A 27,014-nucleotide genomic window follows, 5' to 3' on the forward strand; every position below is an offset into this window, starting at 1 on the left:
AATATGTCGAGTATAAATAATCTACTGTGTATCTCTATACGACATTCTTATGTAATTTACGTATCATGAATGATACAAGAATGGAGGAAGGCATTCAGCCAAATAATTATTTCCGCTCTAAGAAAAACCATTTTGTTCAAAAGGTACTATTAGTTGACATTTTTCCGCCGCCATGCAACTAATTTATCTTTAATTCATGGCTGTCGTTCTCATATCAAACAATTATATGCAATTTTATTGTTGAAAAAATACATCTCAGTACAATGTCGCGCAAGTGTACTATTAAAACATCACTAATATTCTTTTAATTTTTTCCTAATCAAAAAATAGCCCACTTTAAAATCAAATAAATATAATTCAAACAACACACTTAAAAGCAAGAATCAACTAAATATCCTCGTATAGAGTCAGAGTATACGTAAGGATTTTTTTCTGACGGAAACCTGACGATCCTAATCAGGATAACGAGAATCATGAAAATCATTATTATATTGCCACCGATCCTTTATCAATGTACAAATTTTGAATTTAAATGTCTTCGTTTACCTACTGTGGATCAAAATTGAGTATAAAGTAATTGTTTGCATACCTATAACTAGATGAAGCCAATATAGGCGTGTTAAATAGTTGCTATTCGAGCAGAATTTCTAAAACTAGCGATTAGAATAAATCTGAGTAATGGAAACAATTATTCAGAGGAGCACTAGCACAACATATTAAACTGCGCAAAAACATATTGACATGCAAATTTCCACTAGTGCTATTGTATTTTTTAAATAAATGTAATATACCAATGATAATCATCAAAATGATATCAATCATATCTAAATTAATTATACGTACATTAATAGAAACCGGATGTTACATGTTAAGCTGCTGGTGTGGAACGGCTTCTCCATGTGACCTTCAAATGGATAGGTAGTAAGAGTAAAATATTTTACATAAATATGAACTATGCATATCCTTAGGTACTAATATAATAAATGTGAAAGTGAGTCTGTCTGTGTTTTCTTCATGCCGAAACTGATTTGGATGAAATTGAATACAGAGGTAGTTTGCGGCCCGACAAAAGACAGAATAGTTTTTATGACGGAAATTTTACGAGACCGGGAAATCTGTGGTAACACCCCGAGACTTCACAGCTTCCTTTAGCCAGCTTAGCTTTCCTTTAAAAGCCACAATGGATATAATTATATACCACCTAATCCTCAATATTTCACACAACACTATATCCTGTATGAGGATTTATAAACTACTCCTATTTAATACTAGGCATCTTGTAAACATATTATGAGTACTCCGTGCATACCAACCATGTAGTATTCATACTAGAATAGAAAAGTATAATTTATAATGGGACTTTAACCGTCATTTGGTTTGTGGTGACCAATCAGTCATAAAATTACTACAAAAAATTTGCTAGACTTCAGTCTTCCGTACGTTACATATTTAAAACTAACTGCAAAACTAAAATTGCATTGATCTAAATGAAAACAGAAAACAACAACAGTCAAGGTCGTCAAATCTTGAAACAATCCCAAGTAAAAACAAGTCAAAATTATTTTACAATCATGATTATAAACTATTTATTCTTCGAATTTAAAAAACATTAGTGTAATTCGGATATACACAGTGATTACATAATGAAAACATCAGGTATAAAATGATATTTTACCAAAAGAACCACCAGTGTTTGTTCAGAAGTTGTTAAAATGGTTTATTTACAAATTTTACTTGGATTTTATTTCTTTGGTGCATGTTATGTAAGTACAGAAAAGTTTATTGTTATTCCGATACATATATAACCATCTATGCTTAATTACATATATTTATTTAGGCAAAATCCGAAGCGGATATAAAAGCATATTTCTTGGAGAAAGCTATGGAGTGTAGCGGTGAACACTCAATCACAAGTCATGAAGTTGAGATGATGAAAGATCATAAAATTCCCAGCAGCGACAACGCGAAGTGCCTGCTGGCGTGTGTTTTTAAGAAAGTTGGATGGGTAAGAACTAAGCAGTCTTTTTAAAGGAAACCTATGCTAAAAAGCATTGCAAGCAAATAATTGCATATTTGTTAAAATGCTGGTATTGATTAATGCATAGACTCTTATCATATCAGACACTACATTCAATTTGTTGTTTTAAGATTTCCGATTAATATCACTTACCTACTTGTTACTTATATTAAATGTGCTATGTGCTTTTCTTGCTATTATTTCCCAAAGTACCTAACCGTAGAATTAAAGAAACATTTTGTATAATAAAATTTACTCAAAGGATACAATTCATTTATATAATTTGGCAAAATAAATTATTTTCAGCTTGACGACAAGGGCATGTTTAACGATGAGAGCGCTTACCAGTTATCTGTTAAAGAATTCTCTGATGATAAGGAAAAACTCAAAAATGCTAGGAAATTATACGACTTGTGTAAAAAAGGTAATTTCAAAATTTAGGTTTCACTAAATGACAATAGACACGCGACACTAGCGTTACTGGCTACATTACAAAATAGCTTATAACCCATATTGGCGTGATGGAAACTGGAAAGTGCCTACGAAAAATATGAAATCTTTTACAACTCAATAATTATATTAAAGAGAACATAAGATAAACGCATGTTTTATAATGCCATAAAGTATAATAAGATCCAACTTAAAAGAAAAGCAGAAAAATATGTGATATACTTCAGGATAATTAGAGGCATACTAATTAAATAGTGTTAAAATTAAGGCTACAAAATTTAATACGATACAAGAAAAGTACAAAGAATCCTCTGAGTATTTCTTTGACGATTAAAAACGACGGAGCCGGCTAACAGCGATGTTTCTTTGATTGTAAAACGTGTGCGTACGTCTTTCTTTCTTTTTTTCTCATAATCCATTTATAAGTGAACGTAATTTGTGTATTTCAGTAAATGAAGAATCGGTCAGCGATGGAGAGAAGGGTTGCGAGAGGGCTTCTCTTTTAGGCACCTGTTTAGTTCATAATGCAGCACAGGTAATTTTATTATCGAGTTTAAAAATTAACCGTAAACCATAGTATGATAAAATTAACATTTTTAATCTTCAATTTCAGAATGGATTCTTATTGCAATAAATGGCGAGGAGTAATCAACAGTTATTTGTAAAACGTCCTTAAATGTATACATACACAAATTACAAATTAATGCTTTACTTAAACTTTTGTCTTATTCGTGTCATTCGTTTTGTTTCTCGGCAAAAATCCCCTAAAATTTATTACCACTAGAAACAGCAAAAAGTAACGAGAAAGCCGTTAAAAATAACATGCAATATGGATTTTTATAGATATGGTAAAACCATACACAAATTTATAAACAAGATTTTCGGATTTCCACAAGGTGTACAATCGTTACAGATCCTGTCCAATTTTCCATTTTCACACAAAAAATATTATACTATATACCTACTACATGTAAATAAAACTAAAATTTGTTCAATACATTTTATTTTCAAGGAGAGATTCAATAAAACATTTTCACACTAGTTTGTGCAAGAATAAAACAAAAATATCAATCTTATTGCACAACTGGTAATGTTATCACCCTTGATTTGTTTTTTTTTTTTTTTTTTGTAATACAAACACGCACAATAAAAAAGGAGAAAACTATAGGGATATGTGTAAAAACGGTATATTGAAAGGTAATATGAGTACATAAGAGTAGACAATAGTATAAGAAAACATATTTTTCAAAGGAGATGTTTCCAAATTTATCCAGACAGTATACGTGCATTTTTTTATTGGCAACACAAAAAAACATAGGCGGGAAATTTAATTTTACGAAAAAATTTAATGCTCTAGTATCAATTACAATACATTCTGATATATTTTAAGCCCCAATTGTAAAACATCTCCTTTGACACTTAACTAATATGCATGGATAGGTATGTATTAACGAAATTATATTAATTTTTCAACAAATATACATCTTTTCAATTGGCACAAATAGTTCGATATAATCAAATCAAATGGCAAGTGTATTTATGAATATATTTTGATTTTTTTATGTTAATTAAACCCAATTTACAATAGGTTATTAAAACGAATGCTTATGACACAAATAGGTCATAATAATGTGTTATCAATAATTTTCCTAACTTTAATATTATACTTATATTTTATATACTATAATTTTTATTTTTACTTGTAAAAAAATTGCAATCTATATTTGAAGGAATGTGATTCACAATGGTTATTACAAAGCATACATAGAGCTAGATCACATTAAGGCCTTACGTAAATTTATATTATCTGGGGTATCAGTTAAGTATATATTTAATAAAATATATTTATTTTACGTACATACCTAAAGGTTAATATCCATATATAAATATTTATTATTTTTGTTAATTAATCTGCCGAGAATTTTCTTAAACAACTAGAATATGTCATTATATTCTATAGTAATACACAGTATGCGAAGCTTAAAAGTTGTACAAATCGTGTTTAAAAATAAATATTTACCAAAAATTTTGAGCAAAACAGTGGCAATTAACCGTAAATTAATAAACTGTTACAAAACACAGTAAAAAACCATCTTTATGTGTAGGCAAGTAATAAACTGTTTTATATGAGGTGTTTACAATTTTTACACCACACAGCATACATATATTAAAAGAGCTTCTTATAAATAGGTATGGTTTAGTCATTAAAGTTATTTATATTTATAGAATATAAAAAAAACATAGTGATTTATTATATATTTTCATTGCACTCAAGATGGAAACTTAACTGAATAACTAAACCAACAATTAAACCTACCTACAGTGAAATGATTAATCTATACATGGTATATTGAGGTGATATCCTAATATGCATAACTAGACTAGTGACGGTTGGACGAACAAAAAAATCTTATAAAAACTCAGCTCAACAAGTCAAAGTAAATAATTCTTAGTATGGAGTATAATATCAGTATGTACGAAAAATGTCTTTTTATAACAATCTGAGGAGTTCAACTACGTTAATTTAAGCATTTTATTAATATCAAATATAATCACAATGATAAAAATTATAATTACTAACAATGGAGTTCATGGTCTTTACAATGAGTTTAAAAATAAATACTATTACGAAGTTAAAATGTCTTTCAATGCATTTAGCTGCGTGGAACTGAACTACTGTCGCCTTTCAATCATAGTATTGAAAAAAATCTCTAATTAAATCCTCTAAATAAATTATCTATTTGCCCGCTATTAATTGCCAAATCATTTTAACAAATTCATTTATCCCTATAACATATATAAGTAGACTTTGTTAAACTACTAATAAATCAAAAATGGCTGAACAGATGTTAATAACCGGGTGGCCGAGAGGCTAGGCGTTGCTGCGGTTAGGCAAGAAACGCAGGTTCGAATCCTGCCTCGTAATCGAATTTTTTCTATTCTTTCAAAATTTCTCATTTATAAAGCATTTCAATGCTATAAAACTAAAAATTAGATGTTAATAATTTTTTGAACAGTTGGATTTTTCTCCACTTGGTTTAGGATAATAACTGTAAAATTTTAACAAATTACAAAGATAACCCAAGCGGAGCCGACGCGAGCACATAGAACATTTATAAAAAAAAACAATAATATCAATATTCAATATACAGTCACTAAATATATGACCAAGGACGATAGTTCACTCCCACATACCGACACAGTACTAAGAATATTCACCGTATATCACACAGTATCAGTATCAGTCCAGTCTACTCGATGAGTACCAGTTGGCCCTCAGTGAGGTCCTGATGTTATATGCTATCGTAGCTGTTGGGGTCCGGTGAAGTCACGGGCCCAGCCCCGCGCGTGGGCAACTTGAAGCCGTTGATTGCGAATACCCAACCATCCTGGGAAATTCACAGAGGCACAATTAATGTCAAAATTACACTATTATCTAAGAGTTGTAATTTGGCACTTCTTTTGACTACGCGAGCGAAGCCAGGAGCGGAAAGCTAGTAGAAACAATTAAAATCAAGGACAGTTAATCAAATGACGAAATAAAACCTCCTTATTGAACATCATATAAGACATCATTTCATATCTTTATATTACACTAGCTGCGCCCCGCGGTTTCACCCGCCGAAGTCCGTATCCCATAGGAATATCGGGATAAAAAGTTGCATATATGTTATTCCAGTTGTCCAGCTGTCTACGTACCAAATTTCATTGCAATCGGTTCAGTAGTTTTTGCGTGAAAGAGCAACAAACACACACACATCTATATTATTACTGAGCCATGATGGTGCGTAATAAATACTATAAGTAATTAATGTACTGCTTTCTTAAAATCAAATTAAATTAAGAAATAGAACTTTTTCAAACACACTTTTAATGAATCACCCCTCATATACAGAACAGCGGTTGATACCAGCTTTGTTTGTGGTACATATAAAGCCTTAACCACTCAGGGATCACATAATATGTACTACTCAATGGTGAATTATTGAAATTGGTCCATTAGTCACTGAGATAAATGTGTTCAAACAAACAAACTCTTCAACTCTATTTCATTAGTACATGATTATAGATGAACATATGCGATAGCTACCTTAACAAGATTAGGCAAATCCATCCAAAAATTAAGGTTCGGCACTACTTCTAAACCTGTAGCTCCCATCAAGAATTTCTTGGTACAAACTCCGAGGACCAGGTAGAAGATGATGCAGGAAAAGAATATAATTAACAGAGTTGACCCCAAGGACCTCCCCGCTTCTTCTATCAATGTTAAACATGCATGTCTTGTGTAAAAGGAGAGTACCTGAAAAATAAATGCCATTAAAAATACATAGATAGTAAATTAAGAACTGCATTTTGAGATAAGGTGATAAGGGCAATAAATTAAATTATCTGTGAATGCATTACAGCACAATATATCATTATAAGACATTTTATAAGATATCAAATAGCAGTGCCGTAAAAAGGGTGTGGCCCCCAGTGCTCAGGCATAGAGTCTGGCGGGGACATGTATGGCACTAGGATAGATCAGGCACGACAATAGTTTTGATATGTTCCCGCTGCACCCCTTGTACTCTAACACATTATATCTAAAAAGACAAGAGCATTTATAAAAACAAACTCGCACAATGAAGAAATGGCTATTTACGACACTGTTTAATTCTATTCTATGTTATACAATTTAATTTTACTAAAGCATTTACTTTTGATTACCAACTATCTAAATTGACTATTTGAAATCGTATCACATATTTTGATGGCTTTTCACTTTTTTTATATATTATTAGGAATATTATAACCTAAACAGTTTCATATATGTTTATAGTGTAACATTCCAGACGCACATATTTCAGAGTTTACCTATAAGCCTTACTTACTATATAATTTACCTAAACTAGAGCAAATTAATTTGTAGCATCTTAAAGCAAAATTTGTTCTATTGATGAATACAGTAAATATTTTATTATTTATTTATTGTTTAATATTATTTTTAAATAATCTATATATTTATAACTTATTTAAAACTACACACACAGAAAACTAGCCTATAAGTTAAATATATAAGAACTGATATATAACAAAATCAATCAATAACCGACGCCGCAAAAACTTACGATTTTATTAGGTTCTGCTAATGAGTAGACATTTAGTTCTCCTTCAGATTGGGCACAGACTAGCATAACAATTGTTGAGCTGAAAAAAAAATTAAATGACTTTAATATATATATTGGATTATCTGATATGAGTGATTCTCTTGTTTCCCATTTTTTATACATAGTATAATGTCTGATCAATGTAATGGGAGGTCTGTGTCCCTAGGAGCATATATATCAGCTAATTATGATGATGATAAAACGCCAATGAAAAATTGTCTTACATTTAACCTTGTGCACATAACATATGTATGTAAATGTAAAAACCACATAATTAAAATATTAAACTTTGCTTATCAATAGTTACAATGTTTTATCCATATGATTAGAATTACAGGTTATAATCCTTTCAATATATTCTAACTAATAAAACACATTAACTTTAATATAAACTTGGGTGATGTATGTAACATTTAAACAACTGTTTTGTATAAAGAGCCGGAGAAAAATATCTAGTGTGTGTTTTAAGTACATTCTTTATGTATGTTTGATCTAAAAATTAGCTCATATTTCATAAAAGTGGTGTATAAAGTTTTGGAGCAATTGGTTTGGCAAAAGTTTTTATAAGATCTTTGTTTTGTTAATGTATAACTCTGTAGCTTTTGAATCATGTACATGATTTCTTTTTTGAGTATAAAAAAAATTTCATTTCATTCCATTTTATTGTCTGGAATGGATAGAGTTCCCCAGGATGTAGACCTTTTTTTTAGATGTATGTACACAATGTTGTATGACAATAATGAAGTGTATCTAATAATAATAATTTCCATTCCTCATTAACATGTTATAGTTTTATCTCTAAACCATAAAGAATCAAGGTCAAAAAACTGAGTCCAAACAGGTTTGAATAATTATTTTCACCCACTTTAGGTGTCTTAGAAACTAGTTTTGATAATGGAACTTATAAAATACAGGGCAATGTCTTTGGTGAAGGTGACAAACAATGTACCTTATTATAAGGAAAAGAATCCTGATTTTTTCTATCAATATGAGGTATATATTTGAGCTTGTATTACTTAAATTGTTTTCCAAAACTTAAGGAAAATACCTTTGAATGTCAAATTTAATTTAATTATTAGATTAAAAGAAGACAAGCAAAGGTGACATGGAGCTAATTAAATTTTCTATTTTGCTAGCTGTTACTAGTAAATTGTTCAACATTTTTATAGTCACAACAGTGCTTAGAATGCCAGAATCTAAATAATTGTAAGGGATCTGACTGCAACTCTATAGCTAAATGTGTAACATTTATAAAAATTTTATTGTTTCGTAAAGGTTTATAAGAATATAAGGTAAACTTACGATGGTAAATTGGTATAAATTATTGACTTTCCATCGGAACTGAAATCAGATAAGTTGGTAACGCCCATTTTTTCATATATACCCCCATCTGCTACAAATGTTTTGGTTGTCATATTCAAGGTAAACCTATCCACATGGCGGCACAACTGAAAAATTTTATATCAAATGATTAGTGACATGCTCATGACAAGTCTCTAAAGTTCTATATATTGTGTGGTACAATGAGTTAAAAATATACAACAGCAATAAATGTTAGACAGATTGATTACAAGTATTTTGTTAATGTGAATACATATTAGTAAGTATGGTAACAAATTTAACATGTTATGACATCAGTTTCCAATCCACGTCAATTGCATTTTTTTGCTTAGTTACTTTTTTCATAAATCCTTGAGTATTTTTTTGTGTTTAATAGGGAATTGTTTTCAGTTGGTCCCCAGGGACTCCTGTGTCTTATTTTGTAGAAAAGAATTATTTAATCCATACATGTCAGATTTAGTTTAGATACTAGCAACTTGTATATGGTACTTATTATATTGTACATTGCATACCTACATTTTCAAACAAACAAATATATTAGGGATTGCATAAACACCTATCAGGTTTTTCAGGTGTAATGCAAGTGAATAAATGATTAGTTTTTATATAACAAATTACAACATGCTGTAATTACGAATTATTGGTTATAATTACAATCCAACAACAAAATACAGAACTCTAGAATGATGATATGTAATTTTTTTTTTATGAGAAATGGGATAGATACGTCTCATTGATTTTACAACTCACCGACAAAGGACTGTCGCAACCGCCGGGTTTTGTACTATTTACACTAGGTGTAACATCGAAACAAGGATGGTAGTAATATGTACTAAGGACATATTCAGCACCACCCATCTGGAGTTCAAACGTTTGGGTGGTGTAAAACGTAGCCTTTGCTGCAGCCGCTAAGTCGATACCAGTGCCATTCGAAAATTCGCATTTACACGGACCCTTTTTGACACATACATCTTGACTGTGCACATTATTTGATATTACCAACAAATAAAAAAGAATAACACTGAACAAGTACTGCATCGGAGACATTTTGAGACCACAATGATAATTATTAGTAATTTAAAGATATATGCTCTGTGATATGCTCACTAACTACGCACGCGAGCATCAACTACGACGGCTGATAAAAACTCTGATCAAACACCTATATCATTTAAAACCGTGACTTAATGAAAATGCTATTTTAATTACGGTTCATAATTTTGGAACAAAGAAAGAGCTGTCTGAAATAACTTCCGAAGTATTTTCTTAATTCTTTCTTGAAGGGCAAATGACAACAGCATTTACAAAAATATCAATACATGACACTTATGACTTGTAGAACTTCCGACCCAACTTTCCGAGTTCCGACTAGACTGACATATATTACTGATATTACAATCTACAAAAATGACTATTTTCAACCGACTTCAATAAAAGGAAGAGATTTACAATAAGACTCTGTTCTTTATGTCAGCTATAGAACTTTCGAAGCAAATTGGCATATCACATATGAAACTCTCTTGCATGCTCGCCTGGTTTCGAGCCCCTGACTTTTAGATTAATGTCCGAGGATATTGTCGTCATGACTCATGCCTATCGCATATACATACTAACCTTTTCCAAAGAATATGTAAGTACCTAGTTAATACTAAGGCGCTCAATACATACACTTCTGTGTATGTAATGTACTGAATTTAGTCATGTGGATTTAAATCGACGACTGATCGGCATTTAATAGAGAAAAGTGTAAAATCACATTTAGCGAGATAACATCCTAAAATTTAGAAGTTGGGATGGTTTCAGACCAGGGACTAATTAGAATTCTTTACTTACAACTTAGAATGCTTAATACCTAAAATTCACTTTTTATCCATAACACAATATTTTTCAAGGATATTTTTGTTACCACGTTTTGGAATATAAAAAAATAGAATCTTATAAAAAATAGAATGAAAATCTTAATACGAATTTCCTGTTATCGCAGGTTATAACGAATATTTCTTTATTTCTTATTCTTTCGTCTTTTGCTTTTGAATAAACAGTGTCACAAGATTTATTAATATGTAGAAAGATCGCAAATCCATTCATAACGTAATTTTGGGATGGTAGTTCTTAATGTTCATAATATTTTTTTTAAATTTGTGTGGAAGTCGAGCACGCTTCGGCTTAAATTCGGCCAGCTCGCGCCAGGGAAGTACCATACTCCAACAGAAAATCAGCATGAAATAGTAGCATGCTACGGTGTTTCTGGTGTACGGTGAGTGAGGGAGCCGGAGGTCCCTTTCGTTTTACTCACCCTTCTCAGTACATTCCTTCTATAATCTATCCAGTCGTCAACACGATTCTAATTCTTTACCCCTTAAAAATTGGTAGCGCATTCACAGAGCCACTATCTTTACGAATGTTCGTGGGCGGTGGTGATCCCTTACCACCAGGCGAACCACCAGCTGAGTTGCTCACTTTGATATAAATAATATTTGGAAGCTGTGATATGAGCCTCTAGTTTCCAAATTTGCTCCTGAATTTAGGAACTAAATTCAATAAAGTGTGATAAGCGCATAAGGTCTTTTCTTTGAAGCTGGCAACACTTAGTCTGACATCCACTGTTTGAGTTTGAATATAGACTTTTGACATTATTAAATTTCAAAACAAACATGTAACAACAATCAACGTTATTTATAATTATTACTAATTTCTGCTGATTTTACGTATTAATATAATAATTAACAGCCATAGAGATGGCAGAAAAGAAGAAAAAAGTGATTATAACTAAAGTATATTTTAAATTTATAACCTTTTTTTTCACTCATAATATTGCTAGGTATAAAGCCTATAAATATAATTACAATATTTTCAGGAAATTATCAGTTCACCCATTGCAAAGAGACCCGTTATTCTCAAATCGGATCGCGAAACAACAAAAGAACAAAAAGAGAAAATAGACAAAGAAAAACAACCTACAATAATACTAAAAACTCGTGAGCAAAGTGCCCCAAAAGAAGAAAGACCGGTTAGTCCTAAGTCACAAACGATCGACGAAGGCCCTCAACCAAGTAAAATAGCACAAAATGAATCAAAGGAGAAAAAAGGTGTATAACCAGATATATTAAATACTAGCTGTCCCCCGGCTTCGCCCGTGGTACATATAAAGCCTAAATTCTCCCTCAATACTTTTATTGTAGGGCATCTAAAACTGAAAGAATTCAAAACGGACCAGTAGTTCCTGAGATTAGCATGTTCAAACAAACAAACGTACAAACTCTTCAGTTTCATAATATATAGTTGTCCAGTTGAATATCTGAATTATTGCGATTAGAGTTATATATTTGAGTTTAAATAATATGAAACAAACTAACTAACCCTTTAGATTTATAGGTATATTGGTCCAAACCAGTCCAAATGTTTCAATAAAGATACGTTACGGAACCCTATTTTTTTCCAAAATAAAATATAGTCTATGTTACGCGTGAATAATGTAGCTTTCGAATGGTGAAAGAATTTTTAAAATTGGTCCAGTAGTTTTTGAGCCTATTCATTACAACCAAACAAACAAACAAAGTTTTCCTCTTTATAATATTAGTGTAGATATAATATTGTGTAAGTTACAACTCAAGAATGGTAGAACGGATTGAAATGGTTATTAGTTCATTGGATTAGAATATTGACATGATTTTTTAAATTCATATTAAAAACCTGCCTGAGAAAACCTAGGACGCACAACAGAATCTATTTTAAGGCAAACACTTTTTTTAAGTCCAAAGGGAAGCAATTACTAAGAAATATTTATGCATTTTCCTTTTACAGATCATAAACCAAGCCCTCCTTTAAAAGTTATGACAGAACCAATCAAATTACTTGATGAAAATTTGGAATTCAATCCTGCAGCACTTGAGTTTTTGAATGATAATAATACCAATTATTTGGTTATTGGTGTTATAGGTATGTTTAACAAGTTAATAAATTAATAGCTGTTTCATATGACTCAAGATGTAGCAAACACTTATTCTGGATATATTGAGTTTTGCATGTTTTTGTCAAACTTGTAATGTGAATATTTTACAAACTCTAACCTCTCTGTATATACCCCTTTCCTTTCTGGTAAGCTAAAGCAAGGTATAAATTATATGATTTCTTTAATATCTACTTGATAAATCATTGTTATTAATTAAATATTAATTAATTCAAAATAATGTTTATTCTATTATACATTAAATATTATTTTATTAAAGTTTTTCTTGTTATATAATGAGTAAATCATTAACGTTAACATTTTTTATATTATTTAAGGTACTCAAGGAGTGGGTAAATCTCTAATAATGAATCTTATCAACAAGAACAAACCAATAGATGACCTATGCCATGAAATTTTACATTCACATGAAGTACCAGAAGAAAATCAGGGTTTCGATATGAATGTCAACAGTGTAGAAAATCAAATGGAGAACCTGAATTTTGTTGATACTGATAAAAAGGAAAATATTAACAGTACTAGTCCATTTATATTTAAGATGCAAAACATCGAACAAATAGAAAGAGGCAGTCAATGTACTAGGGGTTTGTATAATTTCTCTTTTATTATTACAATACCAAAGTAATGATTTATTGATAATATTCAATAATTACCATTACTGTTCCCAGATAATATTACTAGCTGTACCTTGCGTTTTCACTCGCATTATACACATAGATGATGTTTCATAGCCTTTCTCAAATAATGAACTACATTTTTAATATCTGATCTCTCGAAGATAAGTCAAGAAAGTCTGCAATAAGCATGTTCAAAGAAGCAATCTTCCTGGGTCATCAGAAGCATACATTTATGTAATACATCTAATATTTTTATTTGAATTGAAGGTGTGGACATGTACATAACAAGTGATCGTGTTATCCTTCTGGATTGCCAGCCTCTGTGGTCGCCATGTTTGATAGACACAAATATCAGCACAATAACATCCAGAAGTGCTAATATAGTCACAGTTGATTGTCTTCAAATAGCATCATATTTAATGGCAATTTGCCATGTTTTAATTGCAGTACAGGATTGGTTCACTGATTATAATTTTATAAGGTATTATTTATTTTAATATGTATTTTGGAATGTAATAATAGAAATGTGATCCTAACTTGCATATGTCCATATATTTTTTTTATTATTGTGAGTGAAAACAATTCTAATAGACAAAAGAAGTATCATTACTATATAATACTTTTTTCACTTTCCATTCTCTATGGTTATTCTGGTATTCATGGCTATGCGTCATTTTCCAATTTATTGATTAAACCAAATTATCGATAGATAGAGTTGTTTAATAAAAAGCCAAAATGAATGATTCCAATTAAAATGGAAAGTACAAATATTATATATGAATTTAGTTTCATTTTACTGAAATATAAAAGCTAATTTACGTTATAAAAAAATATAAAGAGATTGAAATACATATATCGAGCATGAAGCAGGAGCAGAGGGAATTCGATTCTGCGCCTTTCGCCATACCGGGGCGACAATTTAAAAAAGCATTTAATGTGATTAAAAACTTAAAATAAAAAAATAAATAATAATACTTTCATACAGATACATACAAACAGCAGAGATGTTAAAGCCCTCACTATCTGCAACTACAAATGTCACTCAAGATAGTTCTGAATCAACATTGGCTGGAGAATGCAATCCTCATTTATTATTAGTTCACAATAGATGTCAACTAGAAGACTTCACTCCAAGCAGTGTTAAAGCAATGCAAGATCTCTATAGGTATGTATTAACATATAGCCTTCTGACAGTTGTAGAACATTATACAACTTATTTAAGTTGATTTATTAATATGAATTAATTAAAAAGTTTTCTGAGAAACACCTTTTTTAACCAAAAAAAAGGAAGGAGGTCTCTCTTATCGAGTATTTCATATATTATTTTGTTATCATCTATTATATATCAGTAGTTTGTTATCATAATACTAGCTGCTCACCCCGGATGATATTATTTTGCTTTGTAAAGTTTTATCTCATATTAATTGATGTCTAATTCTAAGGGCAGATAAAAAATTTTGCCGTTACTTAAAATTTATTCAGTCATTTTTGAGTAAATAGTAGTGGAACTAACATAACTTTTTTTATTACTTGGTGATTAATATTCCGATGGATGAATAATTGACACTTGAAATACGAATGTCACTTTTCGTAACTTATCAAAACTTGTTAAGCTATCCAAATCGATCCTATAAAATCTCAAATCAATTTTAAACATAAGACATTGAATTTTGATTTCTATCAGTATGTATAATTTTAACAGATATAATAAGTTACATGCTATGTCATGATGTTATGTGCTATAATAAGATAATTTTTTAATGAACTTTAAAACGAGGTATCTACATTCCTTATCTATTTATCAACTTAGCAATGTTCATTATAATAACACTCTATTTTTACTTTTTATCTATAGAGAAAAAAAATATCGTAAGGCGGGATTCGAATCCGTGTCCTTTTGCCTTGCCGCGGCGACGCCTTAGTGTGCTTTATATTAATACTAGATGCTCGTCCCGGCTCCACCCGGACATCAAGATTCCTGTTTTAGCCCAAGGGAACATCCTGTCTTCATACCAAATTTCATCAAAATTCATGCCGTAGTTTTAGCGTGAATGACGGACAAACATCCAAACAGACAAACTTTCACATTTATAACATTAGTGTTATAGTGTGATATTCCAATTGGTTACACTATAGAAAGGATAGGAAAAGTGTAATTTAAAAAAGTTATTCATTGTTGAAAGCTCTTTTAATTTCGATACCTTTGGATCTAGTTGAACAAAACATCTTATATTATAATAATATCTTAAATTCGTTTACCTTATAAACCAAGAAACATAAAATAAACTTCAGCAGTTAATTGGTATTTCAGGAAAGCATTCCAAAGATCAAATCTGCAACTCAACTCTGGCATGTACTTATACAGTGATGCAAACAGAAATGGTCTCAATGTTAACAGTGTGAGCCAGTCATACAGCGTGGAGAGTTGTGGTCAACCAATCAATTTGTTCCTTTTGCCAGAGGTTTATAGTGACTATGGTAAGTTTTCAAATGAATAAATGCCTTTCTAGTATCGTATCTAGTATCGTAAACTATAACCAGAATATTTCTGTACGTTAAATATTTTTCAAAAAGATTATGTAATTGTTATTTACTATGGACGTTTTAAAAACTCCCAAAACAATAGTTGGTATTTTTTTTTAGTTTGTTTGTTGGTGTGTGCATCAATCAAGTAAAAACTACGTGACGGATTTTGATAAAATTTTATGTTGTGATAAATCAGTATTATGTTCAACTTATAATTACTACAGGCTATATATTGGGGAAAAATCTAATTATAAAATAGTATTTTTTGGACGAAAATGGTTTTTTCAAAGTACCTATTGTGTCTTTATTTGTGATAAAAAAACTACATACGAATGATAATATCCTTAACAATTGACATATTTCTAGGTAATAAAGAAATATACCGCGGCCACCCATCTTTCGAAGAATTAGCCCATAGATTACGTTGGATGCTATTAGGCGTTAATAGACACCATATCACCAACGTCCCGAACCTATCGGAAAGAGGCTGGTTCCATTTCTGCAACCGAGCTTGGGAAACAATAAAGAAATGCACGTTTTTCTTAGAATATGAACGCTTTTTACCTTAATCGGTAATATTGTTATCGAACGGGAAAGTGAGATAAGTGCGCAGGTGTTTGTAAATGAAACGATAATAATTCATGTAATAAAAGAAATTCTATTTATTGTTGTGTCATTATTACTATTACACATAGGCCTAATTTTATTTATTGGAAAACGCTATTAATGAGAGGTTTACGTCGCTGCTCCGGTGGCTTATACGCGTGTTGGTAAACGCTAGCTAGTCTCCAATGTTCTGGATACCCTGTGGCATTCGCATCACGCCAAATACTAAATGGGGGCGCCAAGGTAGGAATTGTATAGGACTTCTTTGTGTATGGATGACGCATTTTTGGCATTTTGACATTTTTCGACTCATTAGAACTGTGGCTTTGAACCGAATTGGGATTGCCAGCTTTAAATGCAAATTTGTAATCTTCTTTTTGCTTGACATCTTTTAATGCTTTATATCCGTTGCAAGAAATGCAATGCTTATGTTTCGTATTATTATTACATGCGTCACTCGACTCTTTAGGCGAGCGAGATATTTGGGAATCGTTTGGGGAACTTTGATGCAGTTTTCCTTGCGCCAGAGGGGTTTTATCATACGATTCTAAACTGTGATTTCGACGATTTATTCCGTTAAATTTATTTTTATTATTACCACACCAGACTTCTTTAATGTGTTTTGAATTTTCTGCCTTCGAAGAACCCTGATTTGAATTACAATTTGAATTTGATGGGGTGCCACATCCGTTAATACCGTCACAATTCACGTTTTTTGATGATTGAGCAGAACTTTTCCTGCTTGAAGACTTGGATCTTGAAATATTATCCCTATGATTATGCTGGGGACAGTATTGCACGTCACATGTATCTGCCCTTTTTTCTTTCGTCATGTCTTTTTCAAAATGAGGGACACTATGGCGTCCTATGTCTTGAGTAATACAGTTCTGGTTAAAAATTGACTGAGAGTGTCCTGGCGCTATGTTGTCTTCCAATACTTCTTTAGGCGTGTGCACCATTGTAAAAACTGCTGGTGCCTGAGATCCGTTTGATCCATCTATGTGCTTTGGGGGTTTAGGCTCTCGTCTTGGATCATCCGATTTAAAATCCCAACAAATTGCTAAATCCATTAGCGATAAAGGCTTCTTATACTGACCGCCCAAATCTTGTATCGATGTCACTGGCCGTTGTCTTCGGTCTGGTTCTGCTTCATTTTTCTTTGGATCACAAGTTTTTGGTCTGTGTACTCGCATTTTTGTGCAACAAGTCGGACCTGAAGCTCCGTAACCTTTCCAACCTATAGCATAGGGTTTTACTATAATATCTGAGTCTCGATGTTCACCTACCTTAGTTAAATTTCGGTACCCCAACGTATCCGGTAAGGGTTGATGTTCTAAATTTCCCGCATGCATACTTTTGGCAAAATTAAAATTTTGCGAAACATTCACGTACGGCAATTTAGTTGTTGCGCTTTGCTTTGCGTGTTTCATTATCTCAATGTTATTTTGCTCATTTTTCTGTGCCTTTTCAGCAACATTTCGCCAAAATTTATCATTGCTATCTTCTTGGGGACCATGAAGTTGTTCAACTGCGTCCTTTACCAACAGGTCGTAACTGTCATGCCTTTTATCTGGATCTGTTGCAGAACCTGGTATGTAGGGTCCGTGTCCGTCACTGTCTACTGGCTCCAATCTTTTATTTAATTCTAATGGGTCGTCTTCTCTTTTGTGGAAATCCTCTTCACAAGCCTTTAATTTACTCCCACTATATAATTCTTCTTGTACACCTAAATCCTCCTTTAAGTACAGACATGTAAAAATTTGGACGAAAATTTTTTAATCATGATGAAATTTACTTAGTGTTTCTTCATTTTTTATATTTACGTTTGTGATCGTGGAACGGGCATTGTCTAGGCTGAAATTATCAATTAACTGCATTAGATATATTATTTCAGTAACTATCATAGAGGAATAATTATTTTCTACAAAAAAAGTACACCAATGTCCCCTGGGGATGAAGTAACACAAAGAATCACGTCAATCCGTTGAAAACCCATGGAGTTATGAAGTAACAAAGTAAAAAAACCACCCTCATTCTGATAATAATTGGTCATGCAATTAATTATCATTTTATCATGTTCCTTTAAGCGTATAAAACAAAACTGCTTTGGTTATCAAAAGACTTTGTACGATTTCTATGATTTTTTTTTTTTTACTTCTTTTTAAACCTCTGATAGTGATAAGGTAGGTATGGTTACTATTTTCCTTATTATTAATTGACAAACTATTTTGGCTGAAATACCTATAATTGTATTTATAATATTATTTAAAGGCGAGTAAATAAAGCGACACTTTACCTACTAAACCCTACCTTCTTTGGAACCTTGAATGCAATTGTCAGATACCTTAATTATAAATTAAAACTTACCCGTGACATTATTTTAAGCTATTTAATTGCTTATGTAATAATGGAAGCTACTGTACTAACGCCTAAAATTGTAATCTGTTAATTGGTGGTTGTCAAGGAGTGTTTTAATTTTAAAATTAACTTTGTCACGTTAGCTGACACAGTTAGTAATCGCACAATTGGTAACAATGACGATGACTTTTTTATTTGTTTCTAAAGCAAATATATGGTACCGTTAAAACCCGTTTTTCTTTTGAACTTTTTATTAAATTCAGTCTTTGTAAAACTTGAATTTAGTAACGATCAAACATTTTCATAAACAAATCTGCAAGCTAACGCGTAGCCATAGATAGTGCCGTGGTAGAGCCCAGTGAGTGTTAGAATGGACTTTAGGACGTTTCCCACTCAAACAGAAACCAATGAGGCATATGGACTCAATTAAAATTTTACCCGACCGAATTTATGAAAAACTGTTTTAAACTGTAAAATAACATAAATACGTAACATTAAACGTACACATTCCAACACACATAACGAACCTAACCTGCTCACAGCCGTTTATAGCCTAAATGCTTGTACAACTGTAACTTGTAAACTGTACGAGTTTGTATTGTATCGAAAACATACAATGGTCAGATACTTTTGATAGATTACCTAAATGCCTACTTACGTGATATGGCACACAAATAAAAACGCTAAGTCATTTGCCGACATTTGCAGTGGCGTGGCTACAAAGGGGCTAGGCGGGGCAGTGCCCCAGGGCCCTCAAGCTCAGGGGGCCCCTCGAATCCTTACCTGAGAATCTCAATCGAACTCAACTCAATTTCTCCTATTTTCAAAATAGATATGATAGGTGGCAGCTCGAGTTTAATCATGCACTGTATAAGGTTACTGCAGTCAAACGATTCTCGTTTGGTTCGTCTATACGTTTGGATGCGGCGAAATGCGCTTGATCGTTAAACCAAGTACCACATGGGTTTGAAAATGTTTCTTGAGCCAACCGACATGTTTAATGACATTAAATTCAGTTCTATTTACTCTATTCAAATTCTATATTAAATTTGTTTTGAGTAATGTAAAAAGTTCATTAAAAATCACATTAACAAAATTATGATTAAATTGATTGACATTTTGATGAATATAACATTTATTTGAGAATCTTGAAATAATAAACATTACTCGCTGTAGGAATCGAACCCATACCATATTTGCGATTCGCCGACACCCTACCCCTAGAGCTACGGAACACTATAGAAAATATTAATTAATAAACACATATGAATTGACTTACAAATATTTAAGTAGATATACGCATATTTGAAACTATATTATTAGCGTTTTTAAAATATTTGTATATTTAATGATTTTACCTCCAAAAACCTTACCAGTTTTGATAGCAGGGGGCCCCATTTTTTTATTTGTTCCAGGGCCCTAGGTTACCTAGCTACGCCACTGGACATTTGTGACTTTTTAAATTTTAATTGAAATGGAAAAAAAATATACTCACATAATATAACTACATTGGTTATATTTTACTAATAGAACAAACCATCACCTATATAAATTACAATTTATCTACATTATAAAGTTAATAACTAATAAAAATATTTAAACTTATTTCATAAAATTCACCCAATGTACGTAAGCATTTAGAAATTTAGTATTTTAATCACACAATATTTTTAAAAGTTCTGTTTCACAAAAGTTTGGGTAACGCATTGTTTTGTTGATTTACATGTAAATTATTTAACAATTTTATCTCTGATGATGATATTAAATTGGATTATCGTGACTGATGTAAAATAACTGTATTATTATTCTTATTTCAATACAATGTCTGCGACCAGTGATACCTAAGACAATGTAGTTATCTTATCGAACATGTGCAGGTGCACTATCAGTATAAATTGTTATCGTAAAAATTTATCTAATTAACTGATTCATGCTTTGGACTTCTAGATTACTAATTCTAACAGTACCTACCTACCAACAATTAACAGTCAATATTAACCATTCGTTTCTTGTTGAGTGCCTTTATAATATATATATGTACTTAAATAAATAAATTTCTAATAAAAATTAGTTACATGATTTTATCTTCTTCATCTTTCATGTAAATTTGCGATTTCAATTATTTTTTTTATAGATAGAATTTTATGGATTCAATAATGTAACTTATTAAAATATATTCTATACAATATGTCTGTCACAACATTACGTTGATACCAATTCAATGATTACTCTTCGTGGACAAATAAATCCCTGGCGAAACAAATACGAATCCATTATATTCTATTATTCTATTATTTATTATATACACATCTATTTGTTTTATTATTTAGTTTATGTTGGCCGTAGCTTTAAATTATTTAAGATCTTTTAACTGTACTACAAGTTGCCTGAAATAAAATATAAATAATTAAAAATTAGGTATCTCTTAGATTGTATAAACGATCAAAATTCTAATATTATTTCGTTCAATGCAGATTTCACTAATTTAGTTAGTCTAGACTCTAGAACTTACTATCTAGTTGGCGCTTAAAGAGCGCGCGAACTTAACTCGACGAACTTACTTTGAAAGACTGCTCATCTTTGTCTGTGGTGTCCTCCTTTGGCGCTTTGCCGCGTTTCGCGCCACGCACGCGCGATGCTGGAACCACCTTCGGCCTTTGAACCCGTAGATTTATCCAATCAGGAAACCTACCAGCCGGTGGTTCCTTCGCCAATTCCTCCGCTAACAAAACAACCACAATACAAATGACATCCTTATATTAATTTAACCTTACACGTTATAATATTGCGTGCGTTTCCTTTGCAGGTACCTATTTAGTAATGTAGCCTTCTAACTACCATTTCTTACAGAACATTGAGCGTTCACGTTACCAAAATATACACACACGTATTGATATTACTCTGTAACACGATATAAAGTTACTTGAAGACGTATTTTCGCATGTGTTACGACAATGTTGACAAATACGCGGTTTATATACGTACCTATAGCCAGATTGCACCAGGCAATTTTTTTTAAATCAGGATACTAAGTTGGTTCTAGTAAGCTAAACCATATGTTCACTATATTTTTAAAACTGTGAGGTTTTGAGGGGTATACAGATGAATTTATCAGAATTTTAATGCATGAATTATGTAATCAATTACATCAAATCAAATCAATTTGATTTTGCAATTTATGTGATAACCTGTATTTTAATAATAGGTGCATATTAGTTTGATTATGCAATAATACTTTGCTCTAACATACCGACTTGTCTTGTTATTTTCTTTGGCAGCTCCCAGGTGCCAGTGTAATGCCCAAAGCACCTCGAAGTTCCCCTGGGAGCACCCGGCAAGAAGTGTCCATTTATGTCGCAAATTGGCTTCGGGTCTGGCCGCATTTCGAGGGGTCGCGCCCGCGTTGGAGCCCACCGTGGTACTTGCCAGTTGCCTAATCGTTTTGGAGTCGACTCTTTGTTAAACTAAAAAAAAAAAACAACTAAATGTCTCTTCCGTTTATTTATACTAACTCTTTCGAAGGAAATATGTCATTCATCGCCATGATATTGAAATATGAAAGAAAATATAGGTAAGTAATAATCAAAAACTATATAATATGTTATACATAAAATACGGCGTATTATGTTGCGATGTGCGGTTATAAATTCGTCAAGTCATAAATAACAAATGCCGCACAAGTTCTTATTGCTTGATGAAGGGTGGCACGCGATGGCGGTGTGACGCACGCGCCAAAACACAACGAATTAAATTTTAATCATGTGGAATGTCGTGAAAATATGAATTGACAATGGACCCACGTATACAATGTATTTTTTAATCGCAATTACAATAGTAATGCCATGTGGTTCAATATGTTTTTTTTTCTGCTACATGTACTTATTATTTATATAGTGACGTAGTTTTTTATATCATACTATTGCTCTTCATAGATCTGTATTTTAAAGAGGTTTTCAAACAAAACGGATTAAATATAAGTAACATACTAATACTAAAATATGAAAATAATTCTACCTGTCTGTCTCTTCTTTAAGCCTGAACCAATGAATCGATTTGGATTAAATTTGGTTCAGAGATGGTGAGAACTAGTAAAGGAAAAGAAGTCGAAGGGAACGGGATCTATGTAGTGTAAACCCCAAGACTGTCTATTTTTCCTTTTACGTAGGCGAAGCCGTAAGCAAAAAGCTAGTATTACAATCATAGACATAGGATGATTTTTATCGCAAAAAAAGGGTAGAAGGAGTTGAAATAGGGAGATGAAAGCGATATAACCAAATTTCACGCGGGCGAAGCCGCAGGCGGAAAGCTAGTTATAAATAATTTAATTAAAAAAAAAAAAACTCGAAAATAACTTTAGCAGAAGCTTTAGGATCACTAATAATACATATTTTTTTACAAGTGCAGTTACGTCCAAGATTTGGGAGCACAATTTTCCTTAGAATATCTCAAACTTTACCAAATGACTAGACAATTGTAATTGTTGATAAATTGAACAGGATTATAATCTATTATGCAGGTGTCGAAGTCCCCTCTCTGCGACAGGCGTCATAATAATCATACCCCAGTTAACAAAGGGTTGCAAATAATTATTTACCCCATATATGTCACACGCCTATTTGCTTTCATTTAAATACTGGCCATAATTTAGAATTATTTTGTCAAAGACCCCTTGAAAACTAGCAATCTCGCACCATTTAAAATTCAGATGCGTCGTTATTGTGTTTAGTTTTTAATTGTTATCCTTTTATGATTGATACCTTGGAATAAACTTTCAACCTATCTATGTGAAACATCAACCTATCAAGATAAGGCAAAGATAAAGCTATAAAAATAGTAATTAGAGCTATATATTTATATGGTCCATTTTAAAAAGGTACCACCTAAAGTTTGTGAATTTCAGAGTTTGTTACGTTGTATTCTCTGGATCTTCTTAACTGAAAAAAATATACCGTTAGACGGCTACGTTATCTGTGAGTGACATAAGCTATTTTTATTTTGATTTTATCCCGGATTAACCCAGGTGAAGCCGGTATGAGTGCCTATCATAGTATGAAGATGTTGTTAATATTGTATTGTTAATTATTACACGAAAATACAGGATTTGCTACGATGTTAACTGTATAGGGTCATAAAAATCGGTTAAAATAAACTGATGAATTACTCTTTCACATTTCGTGTTGATCTATGCAAAACAAGCTGATTGAGACTGTTACTCAAGGGTAGAAAAGTGCCTATCAACCGCTGTGTAATTTAACAAATTGCTTGTTATTTCGAGATGTATGCAAAAGGTCACCCATAGTAGATGCGTTGAAGGTTTGATCGTAGTTGATCAGTCACGTCATCGTGCCCTCACGACAAACTTCCGGATTTGTCACGCAAGCCTATCCTCGAAAAGTTACATCGATGCAATGTTGTCAAAAATGAATGGTTTCAAATATTATTCTAGATGTTGAAGCATTGCATAATATTATTAAATAGTGACTAGTTACCTGAACAAATGATCTTTTAATTTAAGTTAATTTTTTATTATTTATGTATTTATAAGGATCAAATTATCATAATGAATATTTTTTACTACTAATAGCAATATGCTACTAGGTAGTAAATCATCATCGTTCTTTCCCTACAAAACGTTTTTTAAAAAATAACATATAAAGCGCTAACTATTAACTAAGGACCATAGACACACGTCAACTGGGGATTAGTATCATACACAAAACCGTGAAAAATTATCATCCTCTCCCAAACAGATTGTAGCCCCTTTTCAATGATCCGCTATTACTAAAAAACAAAATGTTTAGCAAATTTGAACCTTAGATAGTAAGGCTGAGATTATATTTTTACAAAAAATAAATATCTATATATGTTTACCATGTAATTGGATGTATCTAACTTGGATTAAAGGAATTACAATTTGTTGGCAAATAAAAAATGTTCCGCGCAAAAAACGAATGGGGGAGTATAATGGATGTTGCAGGTGCAGTAGTGTTAAAATATAGATGGGATTAGAAATGTTGGCTCACCTAAACTTATGTCCTGCAGTTGGACAATAATGAACACAAAAATAAAGATAAAAGAAGAATATGATATATTCTCAATTGAAAGCAAACATACATAATGTCCTAGTTAATAAAACATAAGTAAGCTCAGACAATGTTTTCTTGCAAGAACCTTCATTATAGAAATAAACTTACTTACCTGCCCACTATCGAAATTAAAAGCCATGTTTATCTCTTTATAGTGTAAAGCTTCGGAATCTGGTATAAAATCTACACAAAAATATCACAGGCGTCATCAAAATCGATTTAAACATGTCAAAAACAGTGTATATGCGTCAAAATTTATTTTTAAAGTTTACATATCTGTCGTTGGCCGGAAAGTTGTGGAAAATTGGAAAGCACTATTGGCCCAACGACGCTGTCGCTATGGTGATTATTTTCTTTCGTATTTCAAGCCTTCGAAACCTTTCGATAGAGGGAAGTTACAAAACCATATTCCATACTAATATTATAAATAGGAAAGTAACTCTGTCTAAGTGTGTGCGTTGTCTGTTACGTTTTTAGCTTAAACTCCTGAACCAATTTTAAATTTGGTACACAAATAGATTGTAACTTGGGAAGAATATATTATCCTGTCAATAGCTTTAATTAAATTTTTTTATGAATTCCACAAAGGCCGAGCTGCTGGTGACTTTAATAAATCTAAATATGAAATGTACCTGTAACCTAAAGGAGGTATATAATACCTACATACAGTAAGAAATTACTTGGGAATAATTTGTCTAGTAACGATAGATTTATAGGAATACAAGGAAACGCACTGACAGTGCTAAAATTTATAATTTGTAATGTTGTAAATAATTAAAAAATAGAATTGAAAAAAATAGACAAACATGTTTGGTATAGTACGATTCGAACCTATAACTGCTCCCGTGGCCCATCCACTAAAGAGGCTTGACGGAAAGAGTGGAGTTTTAATCGGTAGCATTAAACTTACTGGGTAGGTAGACAGTACACTTACAAAAAACATTAAGACCTAATAGGATATCCTCATATAAATAAATTTTGAGTACTAGTGCTTGCAAGATGATTAATTTATTTTTGAAACATTGCTCCTTACAAATTTAATGTACAATAAAATCAAATCTTTCCTCTTTCTAATATTAGTTCTCGTACAATCTTCATTAAAATCGAATTTGTACTCACTCAATCAATTTATGCACAAATTCAATAAACAGTACCGATAAACAAAATTAATTAAAATAATTTATTATATCCCTAAATGAATCTGGCGTTGTTAAGTTCGCTTGATCGTGGTGTAATATTTTCTTTGCTGAGACACGCTTAATTGCGTGTTCCGTTGCGACTTGCGAGTTGCGATGTCACAGTGGTGAAATTAACGTTACCATGACCTTCTACAAACTTATCTACTTGTATATAACTGTTTATTATAGCATTAATACTGGAACACGACATAGAACTATTATATAGGGACTGTCGCGACCCGGTACAAGTTTCTTTGCATAAATTATATAAAAGAAAGTACACTGTTGTTTTAAATTTGTAAAAATTTGCATTTTATTTAATTATTTATATTCTTTGTAATATTTAGAACAAGTACCTACCAATTTTTATGTAAATGTAAGCAACCGTGTATCGTTGTCTGTGATAATGATTAGATAAATATATTCAATCCATTAAATCGTTTTTAGGAACGTGTATGATTACTAAACATAAATAATTTTCTTTTAAAACGATTTTCCGACAATCGAAAGAGAACACAATTTAACTGTATTTTTTGGTTTTATTGCTCGATAACTCGGTAAGTTTCTTGAGACTCTTGTGTTTGAGAAGAAATTGGTGTTATTCGGTCCCACTTCAGAATCTGAAGTGGTCTCCCCTCCTCGCAGGAACTTCGTTGAATTTCATTTTAGAAATCGATAGATAATAGGATTTTGGAGTATCTACTAATACGGCTGT

The 27,014-nt window shown here is 31.8% G+C and overlaps 4 protein-coding genes across 5 annotated transcripts; 2 read left to right on the plus strand and 2 right to left on the minus strand.

Annotated features, from left to right (window-relative positions):
* The first annotated feature begins 5 nt into the window (after positions 1 to 5).
* Positions 6 to 3,241, plus strand: LOC119832999 (general odorant-binding protein 19d-like). Its single transcript, XM_038356869.1, has 5 exons — positions 6 to 143; positions 1,838 to 2,005; positions 2,324 to 2,441; positions 2,917 to 3,002; positions 3,081 to 3,241. The coding sequence occupies exons 1-5, from the start codon at positions 66 to 68 to the stop codon at positions 3,099 to 3,101; spliced, it is 471 nt and encodes a 156-aa protein (XP_038212797.1). The 5' UTR covers positions 6 to 65; the 3' UTR covers positions 3,102 to 3,241.
* A 336-nt stretch (positions 3,242 to 3,577) lies between these two features.
* Positions 3,578 to 10,329, minus strand: LOC119832998. Its single transcript, XM_038356868.1, has 5 exons — positions 9,709 to 10,329; positions 8,920 to 9,065; positions 7,579 to 7,657; positions 6,558 to 6,767; positions 3,578 to 5,856 (listed from the first exon to the last, which is right to left on the minus strand). Exons 1-5 carry the CDS (start codon positions 10,003 to 10,005, stop codon positions 5,761 to 5,763), a joined length of 828 nt encoding a protein of 275 aa, XP_038212796.1. The 5' UTR covers positions 10,006 to 10,329; the 3' UTR covers positions 3,578 to 5,760.
* A 1,330-nt stretch (positions 10,330 to 11,659) lies between these two features.
* On the plus strand, positions 11,660 to 16,737 carry LOC119832965 (protein SMG9-like). Of its 2 annotated transcripts, none has more exons than XM_038356804.1 (8): positions 11,660 to 11,717; positions 11,816 to 12,047; positions 12,763 to 12,897; positions 13,246 to 13,512; positions 13,813 to 14,026; positions 14,531 to 14,710; positions 15,857 to 16,023; positions 16,438 to 16,737. In XM_038356804.1, exons 1-8 carry the CDS (start codon positions 11,697 to 11,699, stop codon positions 16,638 to 16,640), a joined length of 1,419 nt encoding a protein of 472 aa, XP_038212732.1. In that variant the 5' UTR covers positions 11,660 to 11,696; the 3' UTR covers positions 16,641 to 16,737. The 2 variants fall into 2 exon arrangements, with proteins under 2 accessions (XP_038212732.1, XP_038212731.1); XM_038356803.1 differs by having other exon boundaries at positions 11,675 to 11,732.
* LOC119832966 lies at positions 16,722 to 22,500 on the minus strand. Its single transcript, XM_038356805.1, has 3 exons — positions 22,286 to 22,500; positions 21,597 to 21,757; positions 16,722 to 18,531 (listed from the first exon to the last, which is right to left on the minus strand). Exon 3 carries the CDS (start codon positions 18,105 to 18,107, stop codon positions 16,779 to 16,781), a length of 1,329 nt encoding a protein of 442 aa, XP_038212733.1. The 5' UTR covers positions 18,108 to 18,531; positions 21,597 to 21,757; positions 22,286 to 22,500; the 3' UTR covers positions 16,722 to 16,778.
* Between the last annotated feature and the right edge of the window lie 4,514 nt (positions 22,501 to 27,014).

This window comes from Zerene cesonia, chromosome 16 (genome assembly GCF_012273895.1).
Source record: "Zerene cesonia ecotype Mississippi chromosome 16, Zerene_cesonia_1.1, whole genome shotgun sequence".
NCBI classification, from domain to species: Eukaryota; Metazoa; Arthropoda; class Insecta; order Lepidoptera; family Pieridae; genus Zerene; species Zerene cesonia.

What these genes read in the sequence shown, in the direction of transcription:
- LOC119832999 (XM_038356869.1), top strand. Translation starts at nt 66, where the DNA reads ATGAATGATACAAGAATGGAGGAAGGCATTCAGCCAAATAATTATTTC. An exon ending in AAAACCATTTTGTTCAAAAG is followed by an intron (nt 144 to 1,837) that starts GTACTATTAGTT and finishes ATATTTATTTAG; the next exon opens with GCAAAATCCGAAGCGGATAT. An exon ending in TTTTTAAGAAAGTTGGATGG is followed by an intron (nt 2,006 to 2,323) that starts GTAAGAACTAAG and finishes AATTATTTTCAG; the next exon opens with CTTGACGACAAGGGCATGTT.
- LOC119832998 (XM_038356868.1), bottom strand. Translation starts at nt 10,005, where the DNA reads ATGTCTCCGATGCAGTACTTGTTCAGTGTTATTCTTTTTTATTTGTTG. An exon ending in GTTGCGACAGTCCTTTGTCG is followed by an intron (nt 9,066 to 9,708) that starts GTGAGTTGTAAA and finishes AAAATTTTTCAG; the next exon opens with TTGTGCCGCCATGTGGATAG. An exon ending in TAGCAGAACCTAATAAAATC is followed by an intron (nt 6,768 to 7,578) that starts GTAAGTTTTTGC and finishes TTTATTTTTCAG; the next exon opens with GTACTCTCCTTTTACACAAG.
- LOC119832965 (XM_038356803.1), top strand. Translation starts at nt 11,697, where the DNA reads ATGGCAGAAAAGAAGAAAAAAGTGATTATAACTAAA. An exon ending in TTTGGTTATTGGTGTTATAG is followed by an intron (nt 12,898 to 13,245) that starts GTATGTTTAACA and finishes ATATTATTTAAG; the next exon opens with GTACTCAAGGAGTGGGTAAA. An exon ending in ACTGATTATAATTTTATAAG is followed by an intron (nt 14,027 to 14,530) that starts GTATTATTTATT and finishes ACTTTCATACAG; the next exon opens with ATACATACAAACAGCAGAGA.
- LOC119832966 (XM_038356805.1), bottom strand. Translation starts at nt 18,107, where the DNA reads ATGAAACACGCAAAGCAAAGCGCAACAACTAAATTGCCGTACGTGAAT.